This window comes from Perissodus microlepis, chromosome 19 (genome assembly GCF_051167445.1).
Source record: "Perissodus microlepis isolate ML-2025 ecotype Zambia chromosome 19, ASM5116744v1, whole genome shotgun sequence".
Taxonomy (NCBI): Eukaryota; Metazoa; Chordata; class Actinopteri; order Cichliformes; family Cichlidae; genus Perissodus; species Perissodus microlepis.
The window spans coordinates 17,521,250-17,544,338 of record NC_140479.1 but is presented as its reverse complement, the minus strand read 5'-3'; the positions used below and the strand labels follow the sequence as shown (position 1 = coordinate 17,544,338).

Genomic DNA, 23,089 nt, shown 5'->3' with positions numbered 1-23,089 from the left:
AGAGTACACCAGGTGGTACACATTCTCACAGTCCTCGTTGGACAAAGCATCTTCACTGCCCCTGCAGCAGACAATTTGCACACAGGTTAATCAAGTTTAAATCAATCAGAGCTGGTTGTGAGAACAATATTAAACACGGGAAATAACTGAAAACGCCCAGAGGATGAAAGCAATAATTAAAAATTAACAAAATATTGCATATAAAAAGAAGTCAAAGGAAATAGCAATCAAAAACTATTAAACTAGCTCACAGTAAACTACCCAATCTATTTGTGAGTGTGACTGAGATCCTCTCCTCAGCTAAAGTAACCCAGGAACTGAGTGTTCAGTACATGATAATCCTCGTCTTAAGAATGTGATGATAGCCAAAATATAATCTTATGCTAAAATGCTGACCAGAATCTAAAAAGAAACAAGAGTTTCATATGTAGGCATGCACAAATACAGAGAAAGATCAAAGCTACTCACTGCAGAATGAGTGTGACCAATCTAATGGCCTCTACAGCCACGTCATACTCCTTATCCAGTGTCATTGATACTATTCGGTCCTGCCAAAACAGATAAAGTTGAGCAGAGAAACAACTGCAGAGAACTAGAATAAATAAGGAGAAACAAAAGAGAATTCAGAAAACTAAAAAAAAATCTAAACACTGCCCATGTCTACTGTGGAGTTGCATGAAAGCAGCCTCAATTCTCGCTGCTAGCGTTACCTTGAAGCGGTTAGTGAAAAGCTCTAGTTTGGGGAACAGTTCTCGGTTTGTGTACAGGTTCTGCAGAGCCTTCAGGCACTTCAGACGCACTTCTCCTTGCTAGAAAAAAAATTTAAAATTGGTTCAAGCTGGCCAAACATCTTAAATAAAATCCTGCTGTGGTGGACTACTACCATTCTGTATCTGTGAAAATATCATTCATCCCCTTGCATTAAATCCAGTGGTAAATATCAGCCAAGGATTGTACAAAAACTCCTAAATTTGTTTAATAGTGTTCTTACTCTATCATGTAGAGTCCAACCAACATATTTTAGGTAACTATCATTAAGAAATGCATCGCTGTACATCTTCATCCACACGCCGATTTCCTCAATACAGATGGCCCGAATTTCAGCGATCGCATCCCTAGAAAGTAAGAAAAACAGAATCACCAAAAATACAAAAAATACTATTCTTAAATCCTCATCATTAAGGAAGGGAACATTTAGAGCGTGTACCTGTAACGATGCACAAAGATGCCCTTGAAGATGGAGTTCATCATGTTCTCTATTTCATCTTGGTTTTCCTGGAGCTGTACAAGAAAAACTCAAAGTTAAACACTCGGATTTACAGCTAAGTAGTACCAAACAACCACCTATGATAATCTGAGACACTTAAAAAGTAAATCCTTCTGTGATATCGAATCCAAACCCACCTCCTTCCTCTTCTGTAGCAGCAGTTCCAGCTTCTCGTTGGCACGTTTGCCAGCTATCTTGTTCCTCTCAGCCTCGTACTGTCTCTGGGTGTTGTCCTGGTGAATGCTCAGGTTCAGCGCTACATTTACCAGTGCTGTCATCAGCTTCATTGCTATGGAGAGATAACAGTATTCAAAACCTTTAGACATTTCGTCCTGGAAAATACACTTTCAATCTACCTAACAAAAGTGTGCACAAGTCCAGATTAAGCTGTGCAATGTCAAGCAGCAGAAAGTTAATAAATAACTGTTAGTACAAGACACAAAACAGACCTAGACGCAGCAAATTATTAGTTGTTTTTCTGTCTTTATCACCACAACGAGCTTATTTTGATCGGTGCAAAGCAAATGTAATTATTATTATCTCCCACTATAATATTACTTGTGTTATCAGCCCATGTGGAGGTATTTTTGGAACAATTACTGCTTGCAGTTCAAACAAATATCATGTTGTTGGTACCCGCTAACGTGGACGTGTGCCTGAAGGCTCGCACTTGAGAGTCAGACAGTCCAGTGAGGAGTGAGATCACAGTGTCCATCATGTACTCGTCATAGATGATGCTATACTGACACTGACGGATCAAAACGCTGATAAATTCGCAGAAGTTGTAACGGAACTTTTTCCACATAGGTCCTGGCATGGTGAGAGGATAATCCCCACTATCCTGTTGAAAAAAACAAAAACAAATAACAGACAGATTACAGTTATTTTAACTTCTTGTTCTTTATTTTTTTTGCTCAACTGAAACGCGATACAACAATAAACTGATTTGAGCTGTCAGTTCGATATCATCAAATTTGTCCACACGTCTTCAACAGAGTGTAATATATGTGCATAACTAAATACAGCAATGCACGCTCACAACTATTTAAATGATGTTAATTTCTGCTTATTTTAGCAGATAATTACCTCATCAAACTCCTCGGTCATCTTACGGATGATCTCTGCATTCTGCATGTTCCTGAACATCTCAATCCTCACGGTGCCTGGTTACAACAAAAAACAGCAGATTTGGTAGTCTTGTCTATAATGCATGCACGCAGGATGACAGATTTAAGTAAAACACGCCTACCTTTGCAACCTGAGCACTGGATGAAAAAGTTGATCAGGTCTAGCAGCGCCAAGTCTCTGTCCTGTTTATATGACTCAATCCACTCATCCACTACTGACTGTATACAGAAAATAATAATCAAATGACAAAGACAGTGAGAAACATAAATTTGCAAAGCTTCAAACAGATGTGATACATTATAATATCTGATTACATACTTAAATATTTTATTTACACTGGTGCTTATGAAATCAAACCTGTGTTCACCGACCTGCATGGCACTCTTTCCCAATTTGACCACTTCAAATAGAGTGACTGGGTCTCCCCCATCTCCGTTATGTTGAGCCACACCGTTGGCTTTCCCTCGCCCTCTGGCCACACTCATAGTCTTGTCTGTCGGTGACTTCCGTGGCTTCTTATTGGATGTCTGAAATCAGGGAAATGTCAGTTAGGAAGTTTGTAAAGAAACCATTGTATGTACACCCATCCCCAAACACAGACTTGCACACAATGGGAACTATAACAGCTTCTTCCTACACCACCCATCACACACTTCAAAACCACCAGACACAATCAGAGACATGCATTGTCTGTTAATCAGATTTTTTTCCACAAGTTTCCCCTTTCTTAACAAACTCTTGTACCGGTGCTTGTTTGCCGGGTCTCCCTCTCTTCTTTTTTCCTTTCATCTCTGGATCTTCCATCTCACTTATGCTCATACTTATTCCCACAGTGTCTGTTGCCCCAGACTCATTGGATGAGTCCCTGAAAGAGCAAATCACAAATGCATTTCATTCATTAGCGTTTAATGATTGTATTCATTAGCCAAATTAAATATTCAATTCCACTGACAGGCAAACAAATGAATTGGGTGGGTTAAACCCCCCCCCCCCCAAAAAAACACTAACGCACTTGTCACTTTGAGTTTAGAACACTATAAAGGTCAATCAAAAACATGTCTTCCCAAAGATCGTTTTAAAGTAGCATCCAGTCCTACAAATATCTTTCATCAGCTACAGCAAACAAACCTTTAAGGCCAAATGTGATAAAACATGGAATCTAAAAGAAATCATTATTCACTTCCAGGCCAGGTAAAAAAATCTAAAACAATTACTCATGTATTCTTTTAAATTAGCCTGATTCTGGATGAGTGGACGATGAATGGATAAACTAACCAATTAAAAAAACAAATTTAATGCCGGATTGTTGCCAAACTGACAGTTGCCCTTTATAAAAACTCACTGTAGGACAGGGAGCTCTGAGGTGATCATCCTGGTCAGTAGGGGGACTGATGACCCGTGCAATTCTTCTTATGGGTCTCTTCAGGTGTGAAGGAGGTGTTACAATATGACAAAACTGGTTGGAGGGAAGGGGGGGTGATCTGGAAGGTCAGAGAGGAGAGGCTCCAGGACGGACTGAAGTTAACTTTCTTCAGCTCCTGAAAAGAAAGAAAGAAAGATTTATTATGATTATAGTTATAATACAGATTTGATAACCTGTTAACCAGTAACAGCCATTAATGACAGACATTCTGGTGTAGATATACAAATACATATATGCAACATTCAGGCATTATTCAAGGGTAGCTCTCACATTACTGATGAGGTCCTAAAGTGATTGCCTCATTATGATTCATTAAATAGAGCCGGGATCTAAATGGTTTGAATATTAAATCACTGAATACTATTATACGATGTCTAAGTGCTCATTGTCCAAAGAGAGTCAACTATAAAATGTCACTGAATCCAGAGGCTGTTCAATCACTTGCTGTGGAAAATGAGCTGTCAGTGTGGAAACGGGGAGAGGAAGACACCAACTGGTCAACTTGAGAACAACAACAGCAAAATCTTGAGTTGGGTGGAAAAGATTTGTACACAGTGCTGTTGTCAAACAATTTAACCACAACCCACTGACACTTAAAGAATGAGCACATTTCATTAATTTAGTGGACATCTTCTGCTGACTTAAGAAAAGCTCAGCTCAAAACTTTATAAACTCCTAAATTCTGTGAGTTATGTTAAAAACACTGCAGAAACATGATGTATTACCCTCTAGTTAAAGAAAAATGGTCTTTCGACAAAAGCTGGGGAAAGTATGATGTCAAATAAAATATGGCAGAAATTGAAAAAAAAAATCTGGGATTCAGTGAATGAGGGAGATAAACAAATAATCCAAAAATGCTTTTTGTTTCATTTTCATGAGCTGACAGCTAAGCTAGATCCTCATTCAGAAGAAAGGCAGCTAAGTGAATTATAACATTATTTGTTGACCTGTTCATATGCTAATGAGAGCAAAGAGCAGAGGGTGAGCAATACCACTGTCAACCTGAAGAGGCAGTGTGATCCACAAAGTCCTCTGCCCAGCATCTATCTCCAGACTGCCTGACTGTGTTTAAACTGGGAAAAGTGGGTTGAGAAAAATCAACTGACACTCATTTAAGTCACAGCTCAGTTCCAATCTAGTTCAGTTAATCTACAGAGTGTTTTAGTGATCTATTTTCCTTAGAGTGTGTGTGAACGCATACATGTGTGTTTGAAAGTAGGTCTGGGCAACAGTAGGGGGCAGGCTAAGAGAGTGTGTATTTAAATACTGTCTTCCACACAGTGTTTGTACTGTGGAATAGCATGGGCAGGAGAGCCCCCTTTTTCCCCATGATGAACTACACACGCATACACACACACACTGATCTGAACAAACTGTACAACTGCAAGAAACAGACCAGCTAAATTAGATCAGCCAAATAAGGATTTTAATAACTAAATAAGGATAATGTGTAACCCTCCAAGTAGCTTAATTAGCTGCAAAATATAATACACATAGTAACACTTCAAAAGACAGCAGTGAGCAAAGGCTTTTAACAGCTGGGAATTTACATGCACATTTGCATGCACATAAGCTTTTAATTGATTCTGGCCTTCCGCGTTCCTGCTGCACAGGTGCAAAACAAAAGAAGCCTAATTCTGTTCATATCATTGTGCATATAAATTACCTGAACGTTTTTTTTGCACGCAAAAGCTGAAAAAAATCTAGATAAGCAAATCCTGTAAAAGTAAATTTATAATTAATGTGCAAAAGTCAGATGCTGCATGCAAATAAAAAAGGAGTACTTATAAACCTACAAAATAGTAAATGTTTCCTCTCCATAGATTTAAATAACATAAAATGATATTATATTAATATGTATTCGATATACTTGCATGCACATAAGCTTTCAACTGATAGAATGGAATAGTATAAAATGATTTGTATTCATGTGTACGCGCTGCATTGGGGCGGCTGTACCTCAGAAGGTAGCGCAGGTCATCTACTGAACGGAAGGTCAGTGGTTCAATCCCTGTCCAGTCTGCAAAGATCCTTGGACTAGATACTAAACCCAGTTGTTCTCCCATGCATCCAATGAATGTGTGTGAATGAGGTATGTTGTATAAAGTGCTTTAAGTGCTCTGGGAGAGTAGTATAGCACTACATGAGGATCAATACATTTACCATGTGAATTTCTGTCTATGCGGACAGCAATAGATATGTGATTTTCAGTGTTTTAACACAGTTAATTGCTGAATTTTCAGAAACAGATTGCACGTAATTGCCAACTTGACCCTATTCAATTGCTGATGTCATACTAACTCCATCTTATGGCAACATTTATGACAGTGTTGGTATGTTCGACAACTCAACAACAAAAAAAGAACTTAAGAGTACGACTTTATCTTGTTATATACTTTGCAGGTGAAAATAAATACATGTTATTTCAATACTCAGCATATCACTAAATGTTAAAAATCACATTATATTGTGAGTCAAGTATTGTGACAACTTCATGTCATGGGCTGTCTGGCGATTTCCACCTATAATCTTTAGCATTAGGTATGAAGTGCTTTAAGGTTTAAAGTGGAATAATGCAAAAAATAAGCTGTGAGCAAAATAAAAACTGAACCCCACCATTTATGTGTATGTGGGAGGTGGATGACAGTAAATCTGACGGTAATTGACAGGGCACTGACCAAAGACGGTGGCGGTAATGAGTTGTTATTTAATTTAGCGCAATCATCTTGAGTGACTTTAATTTGCAGATTAATCTCAATACAACACTTCACATCATTCAGAGTGCCAGCTGAAGCCGAAAATAATCAAAACGCTGATGTGCACCGCAAAGGCTATTTTTCACTTGAGACTTGTAATCAGTGGAACTAAATGTAGCTTATTATTAATAAGGGATCATAAAATGTAGCGAGGTAACAGCTCTGCAGCCACATCCAGACTGACAGAGCATAGAAGAAAGAAGGCAGGACTGCTCTTATGTAACTTCACCACTGCCCCACCCAACAACTCTCCCCTCTAGAGTCGGAGACGCCAACCCCACCTCCACCTCAGTCCCTCTGAATTTCACAGACTGTTATGTCTCAGCTGTTAGTTCTTCTTCTTTTTTTTTCAAACCCCAACATGCTTTTCCTTCCCTTTCATCATCAGATTATCTTCCTCCGAAGGGACAGAAGCCAACTTCATTTGAATCAATCCTCTTGTCATGTTTTTTCTCAGTGAGCTATACAGTCAGGAAGAGGAAAAGGGTGTGTGTGTGTGTGTGTGTGTGTGTGTGTGTGTGTGTGTGTGTTACTGAGAGCTGGGAGCCTGCCTGACCCACTATCGACCAACAACTAAATAATCCTCAATGCACATTGGCTCCTCAATTTCTCTGCACTCTGTCTCTCACACCCGCACAAACACACATGCACCCAAGAGTGTAGACACTTCAACAGTAGACTATGAATAATTTGCAGCGAGTCTCCTCAACTACTCGGTTTTGGAGGACGCGAAAGAAGCTGCCAACAGCATCCCGCCCTCTCTCTCTCCTGAAATCCACTTAGACAATAAATGTATAAATGTACGCAGCATGAACTGTTATGAGTATTTTTTTTTTTTTTTTTTTTTTAAGTATTAGTGGTAAACTGGAAGATCATGGAATGGAAAACTGGCCATATTTCCATTGCAGGACATCAGGACAGCTGAGAGGTGGTGCAAGGTCTACAGGACTGGACAGTACACAGGACAACGAAAACCTTAAATTGCAACCCCCCAACAATTGGCAACAAATTGTTGCCAATTTTTTTACTGTTCTTTTTTTGCAATAAACAAATAGTTCTTGTAATGAACTTTTGTAAGTATTTCCACACAATAACTTAAATATTACAATGTCTGACAATACTTTTGTTGAGGTTTTCAAAGTTGCTGCTTAGAAGTACCGAACAACCCTTACAGAGCTCCTGGACAAAGTGGTGGTCACCCTATAAGAATATGCTAGTTAAAAAAAAAAAAATTGGACGTCATGGCAAACATGAACATCACGTATAATTATCGTAGAAGGAAAATAATAACAAAAACAAACAAAACAAAACTACACACATGTAACATATTCAGGATGTAAGTATAGCCGCTAAAACCATAAAGTAAAGACTTCTACTCCAGAGACAATTATGGTCTGTTAAGTGACTTTATCCTCAGTGTGTGCGCAACACTGTGTGTGTGTGTGTGTGTGTGAACTTATGAGCGAGTGTGAGACAGAAAGACAACGAGCGAGCATCTGAGAACCACTTAACATGCATGACATGTTCTCTAGGAGGCAGGCCGGCGTTGCTATAGCAACTAGTGTGGGTCATAAGCCCGGCGGTGATGGCATATTTGATTGGCTGCGTGGAGACAGGAGGGACCATAGTTAAGAGGGGAGAGCAGAATAGAACGGGACCAGTTACATATCCAGTGAGTGCTCCATGAAATCTGATTTAAAGACTATTTCAGCACTCTTCCAGTGTTGGTTAAAGTTGTTTTGATATTAGCCTCTCCCTCCCTGGGACATCTACTTTGAAGTACCCTCGCACACATAAAATAAGCTTGACGTCTCCTTCCTCACGGGCAGCTTTCAGTCTCATTCATAATGCAGCAAAGACTTGGGCAAACGATTAAAAGTTTATTTTTGCACAGAGCCGACCACGCTGTAAATATGTGGATGTGGAAACCACAACATGGCCTTACAATTCCTTATTAATAAAGCTTTTAGGTTGATTTGGTGAGGCTGCAATTTAAATGATTGAAAAAACTGCATGTGAAAAAAAAATACAGCATATTTCTGACATCTAACTGGGTTTTTTGTATGATCTCGGTGCCTGAAGCCATACGGCCTCTCCGAAGCAGTCATGCATGTATTTTTCAAGTAGAGCCGTTTTCTCTGATAAGGCACAGATAAACTGGCTTTATACTCTGTCCAAACTGCTTGTAAGGATGTCCCTTCCACCTTACCAATATGAGATTAGCAGGATCTGTGTCCCACTGTTTCTGTAACTTACCAAAACAGACGATTTGCACAAAAAAAGAACATAAAACACAACTACACCAAGTATAACAGATGCACAATTTAACCAGAAAACGTACAGCCCATCCAGCGAGTGATGGGCTGAAATCATATTAGTATAATTTATAGAGTAATAAATCAATTCCAGTGCCAGAGACTACTACAGCGAGGAAAACCTTGACAGAGAAGCATCAATAAAGCTTCACAAAGCAGTTTTCTCCAAGCTAATGTTTTTCGAGGTCACTTTTTACCTGCCTCTTGTGAAAGATTTTTATTTTTAATTAACACTTTTACTATGAGCAATGTTAGATAACATCAGAAGAGTGTCTTATGAACTACCATGACAACAGAAAGCTTATTATGTTCTTTGAAAAATTAACCTTTACATATTTTTCAGGTGAAATGTGGCTCAATCCGACATCTGGCAGCAGTAAAAATATCATAAATGTCATTCTTTTAGAATGAAATTTGATTACCTTTCCCCCAAATACACAAAAATGGAAAAGATTAAAACATTTTATACCGTCGTAAAAGGTGCTACAAATTTTTGTACAGTCAGCCTGTTCCAGGCTAAATTTGTATCTACTCAGACGGACTTTAAAGTTACTAGTTTGGGTCAAATCAAGAACAGTCCTGAAACTGTACAGGTCATGCCTGTGTGTCTTTTTTAATGGGACCGTGTTGCTAGAGTTCAACTGACCGTGTCACCACATCTGGCCAGGTTTCTACGGGGACAGGGACCAACTGGTCTTTGGAAATCTTTAAACAATAAAATGGTAAAACAACATCGGAGTGATCATACATGATGCACACAAGGAACAGATGGTGCTCTCACAAAGACTCTTTGTATTAGGGTGGCACAGTGGTGCAGGGGTTGGCAGCGTTAACTCACTGTAAGAAGTTTCCTGGTTTAGGTAAACTCTGCATGTTCTCTCGATGCCCGCGAGGGTTTATGAATCCATAGTTAATACTTTGAGAGCTTAGAAAGACCAGAAAAGTGCTAAACAAATGCAAGAACTGTTAGCACCTGCAGTGGATAACCAAATAAGCAAATCAGAATCTATTTATTCTGAGATCACTGACATTAAAACAGGATTTATAAAGAGGTTTTTGGGTGGGTGTCATAATATAATAAAGGCACTATAGCTGCCATTTCACTGAGTATGAGAAACACGTGTCCAGGACATACACGCACAGAAATTTTCCAACCACTGCTATGATTGCATAGATCACTTTTTAATGAATTGTTTTTAAGTGTCCTTTGTGTTTTCAGTGTCAATTAATGTTAGCTAATGCTAGTATTGCTCATTACAGATGATCAAAATGAGGAGTTTTATATGAGGCAGAAGTGAGAGTAGTGTTTAACAGTTGTAATCATTACATAATAAACCCAGGCAGCTTGCCATTTTCACTTACAATATGTGAATCATTATGGCGGTTATGTTTTCATGTCTTGGGTCATATTATTACACATCAGTAGAAGATTTTCTCTAAAAACGAGTTTTGTGAGGCCTAAAACAAAGCCAAACAAAGCACTCTACCTGCTCTCTGAAGTGTTTTTAAGGGTTAATCATCCATGTATTAATGTTAGATGTGCTATTTATATATTCTAAATACATCTGTAGTTTAAAATTTGGTATAGACAGTTATGAGGGAACAGTTGGCCCATGCCCAAACTGGTAAAGGCCATACCGTGAAAGCATGACATATGAACAGCATGTAAGGGTTGAGAGAGAGAGAACTTGTCCTTCCATTTAACTGTTTTCTCCACAGCAACATAAAAGAGTGCAAGGCCAGTCTCTGTGTAGCTGGTAATGATTTGTAATAACTTGTTACAATGATCACTCAGCAGTGTGGATGCCAGCACTTTTACCACCTGCGTATAAAATTTCCACACAAATGAAATGTAAATGTTAAATAAATTCACATAAAATAGCTAAAAGAAAAAGTGCTTCCACTTAGCACACAGATAAACATCTGGTAGGAACCCTCCAGGGTTTAAAAGTAAAGGAAGCCAATGATGTGTCAGAAAATGCAGTTCCTCAAAAGGCCACTTGAGGCTTCAATGCGAGTCAACCCAGATGTTACAACAGAAATATGGCACTATTTTGCTCCATATATTAATTTGAGAAGCACTCACACTTCTCTAAATACAAAGGTTCTTTTCTGTTATGCACCAGCTGTTCTATGATAATGATTTTCTCCGTTGCTCCTTTAAAGTATTTTCATAGAACCAAAAAAAAATTGTTTTTCTTTACACTTTTAATTGTTTATGGGCCTTTAAAACCGTTTTTAACAGTTGGGTTCATCATTGCTTTTACCTCAACTGAGAGAGTCTAAATATTTCTCCAAAAACTTAAAGATGCGTTACATACACCTTACTGCCACCTTGGTCCCTGCTGGGAGATTCTTCTGGCAGCTAAAACCTGCACTGTGTCTGCTATAATTGGCCATTATCTCCAGAGACATAGTGCGACAAGTTTCCAACACTCTAGGCTACAATGAGACTTAAAAAGCAGGACTGGATTCCTACTACTAACATCAGGATGAAAGAAATAAAGGCTGGCTTGTCAGGCACTGCTCACTGCTCGTGAGCTGTGCCTGAATATATAATATAACCAATATAATATAGCCAATATAACCAATCCAGCCTTGCATGCTATTTCTGTCTCTATGCTCAAAAATAAATAAATAAATAAATAAATGTTCATGAGACTAGTCCACAAATGGACGTCCTGGAGGATTCACATACTTGCTTTAATGTGGCGTGGAGAACAAGTTGTTGAGTGAGCGGCTGAGGTCAATATTACAGTTTCTGAGATATTTCAGGGATTGTGGTGCAGGTTATTAACACATCTCGCTGGGCCCACTGATGAGAGAAATGAGTAAATTTCACAAATAGGATTAGCGTCACTGCAAACAAAGAAAGAACAGGTAATTTGTAGAATAGAACAGAATTTAAGTTAATTCAGTGATTAGAACAGAAAGCGATTCAAGGCATTTTGCAAGTCAATGGGGTTTAAATCTCACCTTGATTAAGATAAAACGTATAACACCCCCCCTTTTTTTTTTCCTTCTTCTTGGTTCTGTCACTTTAAATATACAGCTACAGTAAGTGGCTTGTCAAAGTATGAAGACATCCACAGGATTGCAGCAATGGAAAAAGTACTGTTACAGTTTATATTTTGGAGATGAGGTGAATGTTTGAACGAAGATTAGTCTGAAATTACTTTAAGGCACTGGAGCTCAACAAAATGCATTTTAAAATGGTTGTTGAGCTGACTGATTGCAATCGCAATGTTTACGTTTCATGTTGATATTTTAAGCCCGGGCCATTAAATGATGTCAAACAACAATTTGAAAGGTACAGAGTATGAAGTTAAGAGTTCCTCTCTGGTTATTTCCCAGCTCATCCCATTTGAATCAGTTCATAATGGCTTAATTTCTCCTGACATAATCGGTATTCCTCGTGCTTCCAAAACTACACCTAGCTGACCAACAAGTAGAAAGCTCTGCAAAAGCTTAGACATTTCTTATAACCTGTTTGTCCTTACTGATTAAAAAAATCCATTCATACTTGTACTTTCAAAAATGTACTTTCATGTACTTTTCAGTCATCTTTTAACACTTCAACTGCTATACTATTTATGAGTTAAATGTAAAACAGTCAATATGAACTACTATCAGGGCACCAGAACCTGAGTAAAACGCCTCTGCTATGGCTGTAAGAGAGCCGTCATCTATCAGCAAAGGCAAGAGCATTAAAACAGAATCTTTGTGTCATTAAGCAATTTCATCCACTAATATTAGAAACAATGATGTAAAATTTAGAATATATATATATATATATATATATATATATATATATATATATATATATATATATATATATATATATATATATAAATTAGAATTCCAGCTCCATCAAATAAAAAAGCCGGACAAATGATGACCACAGACACTTCTAGATCAATTTTTAGACTCTCTTATGATGACAAGAGTGGACCAAGCCAATTAAAAAGACTCTTTTATTACCTCCGTTTTTGACCGTGGCCTTCAACGAATCAAACTCACATCTACTTCTAAACAGACAAAAGTAAAAAGGTGCATTTAACTTCACTTTAATATACAATTTAGGCGTATTTTAAGCCATAATTTCTATTAAAATAGAAAGTGCTCTTCTTGAATCAATAAATGCTGTATACAAGACAAAGACAAGACAAGACTGTCAACTATCTTGTTTAAGCCTTACAGTAGAAAATCCAGCTGAAGGAAGCAGGAGAGGATTTTTTTTCTCTGTTTATATTACAGCCAAATGCTCAGCGAACACACCACTATGCAACAGGCTGACAAACGCTAAAGCAGCTTAACTTGGTTTCTTCAACCGTTACACAGAGCTCGGATTGAAATGGATTTGTTTTTACACTTCTTTCTGTTACTATGTTCAAAACTGGTCTGTACAATAATGTGGGGCATGCTGACTTATTAAAACTGAATGGACTGTTATGTATGTGCAAATTGTCAACGACTGCAAAGCACTGATCTCTACATGGCTTTCGGAATAGAGTAATTTTCTGCTCAACGACCGTTTAGCAGCTTAATTATTTTGTAAAAAAAAAAGGATTCAATTTGGGCAAGGATCTGGCCTATAAATTCGCCTCAGCTGTGATCTCTAACTGTAAACCATCATCAGTGTCTCCTCTCTGTGTGAATGTGGTCTCTACAATATACATTTGACACCACTTTTTATGACAGCAGACGCTATAAAGAGAAAGTGGCACAGTGAGGCATCTCTGCTCTTTAGTCATACGTGATTTATCCCTGAAGAGTCCTACAGCAGTGTCAAGGGTGAATGCTGGCTGCTCAAGGATATTGGTCTACTTTAGTCGGGCAGGGTTTAAATGGATTCAATTAACTTCAATCTTGGTGGATCTAGCGGCCTGAGGGATCATCCAAAGATGGGAAAATGAGAGGGTCAATCCCCCAGACGGCACACCAAAGTAACACAAGCGTCCTAACATACTGAGAGCAAAGGAAATGTGCTTCACAAGCTTGGCTGTATGTGTGTACACTTTTGCTAAATTAAGCAAAATGCGCATATAGCACTACGAACTGATAAAATGCTGATTTTACCAAAGGGCTATAACAAATTCCTGATGTCTGTTGAGCTGATTAAGCTGTTGCCTACAAGCACCTGAAAAAATACAAGGTAGACAAATTGCCTAGATGATCTGGTAGGGTGTCATAAAGCACTGCAAACATCTACAGCATGCGCGTGTCAAGTATACTGCAGCAGGTGAATGTAAGACAAATAGCCTGCATCAAGTCAGACAGCTTCATGTGTAATTCTGAGTTGGAGAAGAGAATGAGGAAGTGCCTGTTTTCTCACAGCTGTCAGTTGCTTAATCTTGTTATTATCTTCTTATTTTTTGCTCTTTCTGATCTTTCATTCTTCTGCAACAAGTAAGACATTATCATGGAGCTGAAGTCTTTATTTTTAATCGGAAACACTAAGCAAAAACCATAATGGAAAATTTCATAAATCCTAGAGGAGAGATGACATGTGGGTAAATGAAAAACCCATTAAAATAACATTAACGCAGATCTAGCTCACTTTGCTTTAAAGTCCACTGGACTTCGCTGAGGATACGTATGTAATCATTCCAAAAACAAGCATTTTTTGAAGTGCAGATTCACTGTACAAGTAGCTGCAGTGACGAAAATCATTAATTGGCTAAGGTCATAAGTCTAATGCATGCAACGATCAGTGTGAAGCTTTGAGACACAGCCCAAATGTAATAAAGAGAGAAGCACTTACAGGAACGACTTGCGTCATCTGTGAATGGCAACAAGCGGCTGTAACTGACATACTGTATGATGGATAATTAAACAGAACGTCATATTGCCTGCAATTACAAACCACTGGAGGAAATCTGGTAAATACGAGGTGTTTTCTGTTGTACAAAACATTTTGGCGAGTGGCCAACACCCAGTCAACAGTTCAACTCTGAATAAGCTCCTCAGTTTTAAGACTTTGCAGCTGCAGGGCCAGTGAGCCCATGCAACATTACGATTAGGAAAACATGTCAGCTTTAAATATTTTAGTTAGCCCAGACCACTTCTACTTGTCAGACCCAGCAATAGTTATTTTTTGTTACTGAAAATGCTTCAGTGAGCATCAGGTAGAGGAGTCCTTCTACACCCTGGTATCTCATCGCAATAGAGCAGCTCACTGTTCATTTCTGCAAACATCCGTTACAAAGTTGGGGTTTGGGTTTGCTCAAATACTTTTGGGAAATTATAAACATCTTTTATTTCTCTTGGTATTTTCTAAATTTATGATATTATCAGATTTCAAATTAGATCTTTTTTGTGTGAGGTGCAAGTTTCTGTGATAAATACAGACCTTAAAGCCATCATTGCCTTGTAATAAGTAAAGCTAAGTCTTAATTTAATCCAGTCTGCCAGCTTCTCACACTTAAGGTGTGAAATACAAGATGAAAGTCAAGAAACAATTATGACAGAAGGAGAAACCAGATTAATACTTTATTAGCAACAGAAAGACGTGCTACTCTGCAACAACTGTTATGTTAATAATAAAACATGAGATGAAAAATATAAAGAGAGCCAGGTTTATGTATTTTTATTGTGATTAAAAGTAGCAGTTACCACCACTAAAAATAGAACTGTGGAAGGACTGAAGTAACTGTGGCTACTTTACAACAGCTATTACTTTTCGTTTATTTCCCTTGGTATTTTCTAAATTAATCTGGCCTCAAACAGGAACCAAAAGCAGAAAACATCTATCTGTGTGAGGTGCAAAGAGAAACAAAGTTCATCTTTTAAAAAGTAATGCTGCGCCTTGATTTAATATGCCAATTTGCTGGCTTTCCACAATTTAAATTACTACCTTGCACGGCATTCAAGACAACACCAGAGTGAAAGTCGAGAAACAATTATGATAGATGGAAAATAAAACAGAGAGCCACTCTTCTGGAAGTACGCTGGCAGACCAGACACAACTATGCTTGTAAAAGAAAAACAAGGAAGATAAACAAAGGATGACAACAGCAGGCAGTAACCTGCATGATCCGTACGTGCCGTACCCAATAACCAACAACAAATGTGTAGTTTCAGCAAAGCAAAAGCCATGTACAACACGTACAAGCAACACTTTTAATTCATGTGAGCTGGCACCTAAACCGTGTGTCCTCACTAACACTCAACAGTATGCTATGAGTTTGCATTTTGAAATCAATAAATGACAGCACCTCTACACCCCAAAAGGAAAGAATAATAATAATAACTGAAACATAGTCCCTTAACTTTTACATAATTAAAACCCTTAAGCTGAAACTGATATAGTTCAGGAAAGGGTAATAATGTCATCCACCATCACATTGTTTTTATTGTGTATATTTTGCTTCTTCTTCTTCTTCCTTGGCAAAAAATTGTATATATCCATGAATTTTCAAATGCACTGTTTTACAGAAAAAGAAGGGAAAAAATAGTAAAGCATATCAAATTAATTCCTGCACATGAAAATACATTTTAGTTGTTGAATGTTGTGCTTGGATAATTTATGACTTCTCTGAGTTTAGGTACAAACAGTTAAAAACACATTTTTGTCATATTTCTGACAACATGTGTTTTCTTATTTTCATGACAGATGGTCAAATAAATTTGATAAGCACGGCACATCCTAATTTTAAAAACATTAGGCTGATGTTTGAGCCATTACTATTATCAAACAATTGTTGACATCAAATTTAATGAAATTTTAACCAATTTTGTAGCATTTTTGTTTCGTCCCATATGACTATACTGTTCCACAGTGTCACCAGAGGATTGGTAGTCATATCTGTTATACTGTAGGACAGGTAGTGGATTTAGAAAACTATCTTTTTTCTAAAACAAATACAGCTACCTTGAGATTCTTTTGATTTACAGTGATGAATAGAAGTGTGTTTCTCACCTACTGATTTTTCTCTGCTTTTGTTCTCTCAAGGATTGTGGGAATAAGGCCCAGCATATAATCACAGTATCAAAGAAAACAAAAAGTGATTTTTTTTATTGCTCTCAGCTACAATAAAGACAAAAGCAGCAGCTCCCAAGCCTTTAAAACTTCTCCAGTGATGGCCAAACAGCCCTGACTTTTAAGCTTAAACCAAAATTGGTCCCCATGGGCCACGTCTACAAGCTGAAACGCCAGGACAATAACTGCACTTTATCATGCTGCCAGGCTCCATACATACTGAGAGCAAGGAGCCATGGCCTTATAATGCGGAACAGCCTTGAGGCCAACTGTGGCTGTCTGGTTTAACCAGATTATGATTATGTCACACGGGAGATTACCAGACATTATCCAACATAGAAAGTCATGGTCATGTTCCTGCACACACACAGAGACACAGTCACCAAGCACACACATGCACAGCCATCTGTTATTGCCACAAACTACTGTATGCTCGTTTTCTGCAGCACACAAAGATTAAACCTAGCAAAGAGGAGGGGAGGGGAAGGATGCTGTGTGAACAGCACTCGCTGATAAGATCTCTGCTGAAAAATAGATTTTCTTTCCCAATCTCCTGAGAACTACCTCTGTGAATAAAGGATAAACAGATCATAAGAAAAAAAAAAGGGGGGGGGTGCATGGCAGTGGAACGGCTTAAGAGAGACAGATGAAGCAGAGAAGAGGCAATAAATGTTTCTCCCTCTGTGCGTGCAATGGCTGCCTGCTCGGTTGTAGCTGACGCAAAATGGAGCCATGAAACTGAGGACAGAGGGTGGAGGGGGGGGGGGGAATCAGGGGGCAAACAGGAGGAGGGGGCAAGGTGGGGAAAAAAGGAGACAGTGTGACAGCAGTGCTGAGGGGGGAGAGGGAGGGGAGTGTCTAATTTGTTCTTCTCTCATCTGTCTGGGCACCCTCTCTCACCTTGGCCCAGATTTACAGTCTATACTTCATATTCTGATGGAGTGGGAAAGAAAAGCAGGACAGGCGCAGGACACACACATGCACACACATGCACACACACAACTTATGGAAGCTATTAGTTCTGATAACTATTATTACTTCCTAATCATCCTAGTGGCATGTTGAACACTTCACAGGAGTGAGAAGCTTGCTAATCTAAGCAGGCAGGTGTGTCAAAGCAAATAAAAAAAAGAAGAAGAAAAAGAAAAAAAAAGAAGGAAGAAAAAAAATGCTGTAATGTTGCAATAACGTGCAGGCAGCTGAGGAGAAAATGACTGCCCAGATACAGACTGCAGCTAAGTGATTCAGAAGAAGAGGCTAGCGAGCTTTGACTGAAGCAGATGGCAGATTTAAAACAGAGCTTCAAGGAGGTAGAGTATGTAAATCTCAGCCAGGTGTCTGACACAAATGTCAAGACATAGACATTTAAAACAAAAACACAAACAAAGAAAAGAGCAGCTAGCTGAATTCGTATTCAGTGGTATATTCAATAATGTTTTTAGACTAGCTGAGAAAAGAACAGAAGCTTTCTCTCTACTAGTGGTGGAGTGTTTTAGAAAACACATAATAAAGAGATCATTACTTTATATCTGTGCTGCCACCAAGTCCATTAGGCAGCAAGTCAAACTGCAGACACGCGTTACTGACAACATTTGGACAATAGCTCGTTTATATGACTGCTAAGAGCAGAACTAATGATTTTTCATTTTGTGCCATTGGTATTTGTGGCAATCATCGACAAACTATTTAAAGAAACAGTGTGCAGGCTTTCAGTTGATGTTTTTTCAGTAGTTTTGAAAACGATTAGGTAGATAATGCATTCAGAGAGCCCTTGGATTTAGAGCTGAAAAGCTTTTATAGTCTCTCTCTCTCTCATATATATATATCAGGGCTCGCAAAATCGCTAGCCCGACGTCCCGGGGCTAGCGATTTTTCCAGTCGGGCTACCAAAATCTAACTCAGCCCTGCCCGTCGGGCTATCATAGGAAGGAAAATATATGTCTATGCTTTTGCATTCTTTCGCCAATGTAGTTGAGTAATTATGTCATTGGCATCGATGAGCCACTGTCAATATGTGACATATTGAAATCGCGTTTGAATTTGCGCTTGTTTTTTGCTTTCACTTTCATTTTGCAATTGCGCGAACGGTGTGCAGAGAGCAGCAGCACTGATTGGTGAGTGACGATTAATTGCGCACCAATTCCTCTGACATCGTCTTATCACTCATTAGCTTACTATTCAAACGCGACAAGTGAAATCTCTCGCAGCAAGCTTAAACATGTGAGAGGTTGAGTGCGCAAAGAATCGCTGACCGTTATGTAAGTACGTGTGTAAAAGCAGCAGGATTTACGCTGGTATTTTAGTTCTGCTCAGCCAAATAAGACAGGTCAGGGTGAAGAAGGGGCAGCCAAAGAAAAGCCTACCACAAAACGGAAAAGTTATGACAAATCAGACTATGAGGCCAAAAGAAAGCGCAGCTTTTTTGGTTTCATGGACAAAAGAATTTCTGTGGCTGGAATATGACAAGCTAAATAACATGATGTTCTGCCAGGCGTGTTGTGAGTTTCATTTGATTTCTGAGTCGACAAGCGCCTTTGTTACTGGGACCAGTAATTTTAAGAAAGACCCCATCAGAACCCATGAGAAATGCAAGAAATGCATTATTGCCCAGTCTGCAGTATCTTTCCCAGAACAAACAGCAATTGCAAAAAAACATACTAAAAATAAATCAAGCACAACAAGAACTCCTGAAAAAGCTGTTTAGAACAGCGTGCTATATTGCAAAGAGTGAACTACCATTGGCAAAATTTAGCAGTCTTTGCAAACTTCAAAAAGCAAATGGCCTAGATCTTGGTTCCACTTGCCTCTTACCTGTGACTTCATTGGAAATTTCAGATTCAGGATCTGACACAGACTGATTCATGTTCTACACAGTTCTTACAAGAAATTCTTCATAGAAATTTCTGTTCAATTTGAACCAAGTATTTGAGTTGATGGTTGTAATTTTTATACAGTTGTGATTTGCATTTTAACAATTTTTTTGATTAATTTTTGTTTCTGTTGCAATATTATACTTTAATGTATAATATTGTAACGGAAACAAAACATAAAAAAATTGATTTCTTTTTTATTCGGGCTACTTAAATTTATTTTGGGCTACCAAAAACTGAAGAATGCCTGCCCGAAGGGCTACCAGAGATTTTGAAATTTTGCGAGCCTTATATATATATATATATATATATATATATATATATATATATATGATATTTTCCTGTTCCTTATCTAATGACCACAATTATAGTAGATATAGTGATTTGTGAATGAATTTATAAAATAACTGTGTCATTAACTGTATTAACATATATTAAAAGCATTTGCTAGTTGCGTTCTCGCTTCAGGAAAAGCTGCATTTCTCCTCAGGACACTGCTCTTCCCATACAACGTATTGCTGTTAGTAGTGGTTGGCAGCTCTGATTGGGCTCTGAGCACAAAGCCAAGTAAGGGAGACCGCCCAGTAAATCCTGTTCAAGAAGCCCAGGATGAAAATCAAAGTGTACTGAAAAACACATGCTGGTAAATCAGAGCTAGAGCTCAGGGTTGTGAACCTCTGGATAAATCACATTCTGCAATATTTTTGAAAGGTTACATGCTTAAACAAGCAAAGCTGGCAAATACTGTCCTCAAATGTGAAGATTTGCTGTTCAGAACTTAAAACAGCCAAGTTTTCTTATCTGTGGTTTTTAAATAAGGATAAATTAAGAATTCAAACACCACCAAGTTACCAACAAAGAAATGAATGACTCAGAAATATACCGTCATTGTATTTACATGCTCTAATGCAAAGATAAACACTAGATTTTATACTCAAAAATCTTTGTTATTGTTGTTTTTTTGGGCTCACTGACATTGAGTTTTGAGCTAAACACTGACCATACCTGGACACTTTGGCTAATACAAAGTAGATCTTCTGCCACATCTCGATTCTTGAGCCCTCAGTGGGGTTTAAAGTGGGGATAATGCATGAATCCATAACTTTTTTACCTTTAAGTTCTAAAATACTTTTCATGGTTTTAAAACTAGTTTTAGCTTCCAAACCTGCAGGAAAGCTCCCTCTATTAGTTCACGTTGCTGCAATTCTTGTCTTGTAGTGACCATTTAATTTTCCCCTCTACAGTCAGAGAATTGACTTGGCACAAGCCAGTGAATCAATATTAAGTAAGACTGTGTACAAATAGCCCTGACCGCTGAAACAAACACTTCCGCAGCTGATACTGAGGAGGTGGTGTTTGCTCTCGCTTGAAGCTGGTTGTTAACCTCGGTCGTATAAATGACACCTTAAGGATTTGCAGGTCTGGTCTGGTGCCAAATTTAGATCGGACTGCTCTGAATGTAAATAACAAATCAAATACCCCCTCGGGTCGAGGCGGGAATTTACTTATGTCCCGGACAGCAAGGAAGCAAAACAGAGGTTAGACTAAATGCCTCAGAACGAGTCAATAATGCATCATAACCTCTCTTTTCATTTTATGGACTACACTCCTGGAGGAGCCGTGGATACATTTCACACTTCTCAATCAATGTTTATGCACATCCAGGACTTTCTCTTTATTATACTGCTGGCTATTGCTTTAAAAGAAAATTTTCACACAGGGATTAGGGAACTGAGAAACGCAGACTATTCGGTGCAGCAAGCTTTTCTTCTTTTTTTGTTTTTGTTTTTTATGCCCTGAGCTGTGGAAACAGCTGCCTGGGGGATACGAACATAGCTTAACCTGTTGATGTTTTTTAAGATAAAAGCTAATTGGAAGCTAATTTTTAAAAAGTTGATTTATTTATTTTTCTTACATGCATCATTTATTTTTACAGCCTAATTATCACTAGCCAGTCACTTATAAAGCAATTTGATTACCAGCAACTTGTGTGAAAATAATCTATGCCTCTTTTGAAGAAAAAGAAGCACAAAATAAATGTTCTTAAAAAATATATTCCAATTATATGCAGCTTGTTACAAATATATTAACCTAGAATTTACTATGAACTGTGATGTTTCCTATATCGTTTTTCTCCATTACATAACAGTGTTGCCCTACTTTTTTTAGTAGACCAGCAAACATACGCTTGTTTGTGCATCGGTAGATCATGCAAATGTTTACAACTTTTCTTTATTACATATTATTAGTTATTTATTATCATTAAGGGGGAATTTACTCATAAGATAGCCACCATATAAAAATCACTGCTTGCGCTACTTTTTAATGCCACCTTGAACTCTCTGCTGCATTCAGAGAGAGAAGAAGTGCTGTGGGCAGGCATTTCTTCAAGCTGGCTGTCAGAGGCTTGGTTTTTAATAAGGTGTTCCAGTCCACAAAGCTCGACTTTACAGTGCTGATGTAAAATGAACTGCTGTCAGTTTCAGCAGAGCAAGAAATCCAATCAGACAGGAACAAAATCGTCAACCCTAACAGCAGAAGACAGATGACGCATGCCAAAACATCTACTTAAACAATGTGTAATTCTAGGTGATAGAGTGGGAAATTAGATGATGTTTTAAAACTGATTTCCTCTTTACTCCTCCTGAAAAAGCTGTTTAATGTTTATGAACTTTTAATATTTAACAGCCCCCACAGAAATAATCTCAAACTATTACTGCAGATGCGCAAAAGGTGACAAAAACACCCCCACTTTGTTGCTGGATATTTTTTTTAAATGATGGAAATAAAACAATGTTTCACCTGTTATGCCTCCAGCAAGAGGAAACTTCGGGGTCACATTGTTATGCTGTTGTTGTCTCGTGTTTCTATGGATTTTCACATCACTGATAGAGCTTGACTCACATTTTGAAAAATAAGCAAGCAATCATGCAGTTGATATTTGTGATCTATTACATCTTACATCTTCTATGTATCAAAAGTAAAAAGTTATTCATATTTTACATTTTATTTACCAATTTAAATTTTATTAAATCCATTAGGTAAGTAGAAGTAGCAAGCACAATTACACTTTAATGCAAAAATACACTTAAGAGTGAAGGGCAGAAACTGAAAAACAAAAAGGCTACAACTGTAACAAGCTATGTGAACACAGGTTAAATTAATAAGGTTGGGGAGACCAAGCACAAAAGTCTGGAAGGAAACAGAATGGAAAATCTGAGGTGATTTAAAATGTCAAATTAAAACAGGAAATACAAAGAACGACCAACGTCCGACACTGTAAAACCTTTATCGACAATAGACCAAGTGTCATATAATACAAATATATCACCCGCAAAAGATACAGATG

At 38.1% G+C, this 23,089-nt stretch overlaps 1 protein-coding gene across 1 annotated transcript in view; it reads right to left on the bottom strand.

Annotated features, from left to right (window-relative positions):
- stag1a (STAG1 cohesin complex component a) overlaps positions 1-23,089 on the bottom strand; it is a 41,707-nt gene that overhangs the window by 11,455 nt on the left and 7,163 nt on the right. Inside the window, exons 2-13 of the mRNA XM_084914270.1 lie at positions 3,738-3,933; positions 3,140-3,260; positions 2,767-2,922; positions 2,517-2,613; positions 2,354-2,430; positions 1,904-2,108; positions 1,405-1,556; positions 1,208-1,281; positions 992-1,115; positions 711-809; positions 469-548; positions 1-61 (exon numbers count right to left, since the gene is read on the bottom strand). The exon at positions 1-61 is cut by the window's left edge and continues 47 nt beyond it. Coding sequence (XP_084770396.1) covers positions 1-61; positions 469-548; positions 711-809; positions 992-1,115; positions 1,208-1,281; positions 1,405-1,556; positions 1,904-2,108; positions 2,354-2,430; positions 2,517-2,613; positions 2,767-2,922; positions 3,140-3,260; positions 3,738-3,766 — 1,275 coding nt within the window. The 5' untranslated portion in view covers positions 3,767-3,933. The remainder of the gene's footprint in view (positions 62-468; positions 549-710; positions 810-991; positions 1,116-1,207; positions 1,282-1,404; positions 1,557-1,903; positions 2,109-2,353; positions 2,431-2,516; positions 2,614-2,766; positions 2,923-3,139; positions 3,261-3,737; positions 3,934-23,089) is intronic.